Genomic DNA, 2,484 nt, shown 5'->3' on the forward strand with positions numbered 1-2,484 from the left:
AGGCCAGCCTGGTCTACAAAGTGAGTTCCAGGACAGCCAGGGCTATACAGAGAAACCCTGTCTCAAAAAACAAAAAACAAACAAACAAATAAAATCACCCTTTCGAGCTATAAAGGAAGGCTGGAGAGATGGTTCACAAGTTTAAGAGCTCTAGCTACTCTGGGAGGGGACACAGTTTTGTTCCTAGCATCTACATGGTGGGTCATAACCATCTGTAACTCCTGTCTGAAGAGATCAGACACACACTTCTGACTTCTGCAGGGATCAGGCATTCAAGTGGTACACAGGTATACATGAAGGCAAAAAAATCCTACATAAAACAATTATGATAATGACGATGAACCGCAGAAGAGTAATACAGCTCAGGTGTAGGGTGCCAGCTTCCACAGACATGCATATATATATGTAGCATACATCCACACAGACACATACACATAAATAAAGTCTTTTTAAAAGTCTTTTTTCAAAAAAGATTCTAAGGCTTGAACTTGAGACCTTGCCCACGTGAGGCAAGTGTTCTACCATTGAGCTATATCCCCAGTATCAAGTCTTTGAAAATATAAAAAGACATAATCTAGTTTGTAAGAAAAATATTATACCTCCCACTCATCACTTAACAGAGATCCTTAAGTTTGCTAATACCATTGAAGCAAAGGTGTGGAGAAAGAATTCTCACACATGGTCTGTGAGCCTATGAAATGTATTATCTCCTAGGAGCAATATTTGGCTCTACCAAAATTACAAATGCATACATGCACTGTCTGGCCCAGCATCCTGCCTCTATGACTTATACACAAATACACTTGCCCAGTGAGAAATGACATATGTTTAAAGTTATTGGCTGCAGCAATATTTGTATCAGTAAAACAGAAACACAAAATAAAGTTCTATTCATAAAATTCTATTCATCTATTCAAAGTAAAATAAAGTTGCTCTTAACAAAGAGAAAATTCTTTATGTGACATGCAATGAAGTCCAAGACCCAAGTGAAGAAAGGCAGGGTGAATAGTATTTAAGTACTGGAGGGGTGTGTATGGATGTTTTGCTTGTATACACAAACACATAAAATACCTGTGGAAGAATAAACTGGCAATTGTTAATGGCCACAAAAGAGAACCAGGTAGGGAAGCCTGTGTATGTTTCAGTACTGGGTAATTAAACTCAGGATACATAAGTGCTACCAGAGCCTAGAAAACAATTTTCTTTTTTTTTTTTAAAGATTTATTTATTTATTATATGTAAGTACACTGTAGCTGTCTTCAGACACTCCAGAAGAGGGAGTCAGATCTTGTTATGGATGGTTATGAGCCACCATGTGGTTGCTGGGATTTGAACTCCNGACCTTCAGAAGAGCAGTCGGGTGCTCTTACCCACTGAGCCATCTCACCAGCCCACCAATGTAACTTTTAATGAAATTAATTACTCTTAATGAAGTTTCTTTCTTGAGCCACTCAAGAACAAGTCAAGAATAGACTTTTTTTTTTTTTCATTTTGTCTCGTTTTTCGAGACAGGGTTTCTTTCTCTCTGTAGCTATGGCTGTCCTGGAACTTGTTCTGTAGACCAGGTTGGCCTCAAACTCACAGAAATCCACCTGCCTCTGCTTCCTGAGTCCTAGGATTAAAAGCATGAGCCATCACCACCCTGCCAAGAACAGACTTTTGAAGGCAAGTTGCCAGCATCCCTTCATTACCTGGTGCTCTGGGGCTCCTCATCTTCATCTCCATGCATCAGATTTTGAACTAACTGGAGGATGCTCACCATATCTTGTCCACTGCAGAACAAAAAGGATAGGTGGGTACAAAGAACACACAACCCCCTCCCCTTCTCCAACTGTTTCTCTCATTCAAACTAACTTGAAGGGATTTTTTTCTTGTTGTTGTTTTTCCTTTTTAAATATCTGGTAGCTTGCTTAGAAGACAAAGAATATTTAAAAACAGGTTATATATTTTTAAAAACCTTCAAATTATATAACTTTACTTAACGATTATTTGATCCAAATTTATTTGATTTTTGAAAGTATTTTCAATATTGCTCTAGCCATATTTCTATAATAGATCATTTCATTCTTGAAGAGGAGAGAATTTTTAACAAGTTATGTTTTAAGAGCCAGTCTTTGTAAGAATGCTAAAAGGCTATAAAACCAACAAAAACTCTAATGACACAGGTATATCAATCTTATTTTCTTCCTCCGGAGTCTTGTCCAATTGAAACAATAGCCTTAAACAAGTAATTTACTTCCAACTCTTATCCAAGTTGGAAAATTTGAGACTTGCTTTGAGGATAGACTGATTGACTTCTATACAAGATATGCCGTTAACTGTTCATTTCCTTCACTCAGAAGAAAATGTCACTGACTAAAACAGTATGAAGTGGCAAGGCAATTTGTGGTGCATAAAATGTAAAAATACTCTACTAATAAGAAAATGAGTGGCCAGCGAGTGGTGGTGTGTCTTAGTCAGGGTTTCTATTCCTGCACAACATCA

General features: G+C 37.6%; 1 protein-coding gene across 5 annotated transcripts in view; it reads right to left on the reverse strand.

Moving 5' to 3' along the window:
- Pdxdc1 (pyridoxal dependent decarboxylase domain containing 1) overlaps positions 1–2,484 on the reverse strand; it is a 71,462-nt gene that overhangs the window by 46,736 nt on the left and 22,242 nt on the right. For all 5 annotated transcript variants that reach the window (XM_029544894.1, XM_029544893.1, XM_021210033.2 and 2 more), the window contains exon 4: positions 1,692–1,772. In XM_029544894.1, the coding sequence (XP_029400754.1) occupies positions 1,692–1,772 (81 nt within the window). The remainder of the gene's footprint in view (positions 1–1,691; positions 1,773–2,484) is intronic.

This window comes from Mus pahari, chromosome 12 (assembly GCF_900095145.1).
Source record: "Mus pahari chromosome 12, PAHARI_EIJ_v1.1, whole genome shotgun sequence".
Classification (NCBI taxonomy): domain Eukaryota; kingdom Metazoa; phylum Chordata; class Mammalia; order Rodentia; family Muridae; genus Mus; species Mus pahari.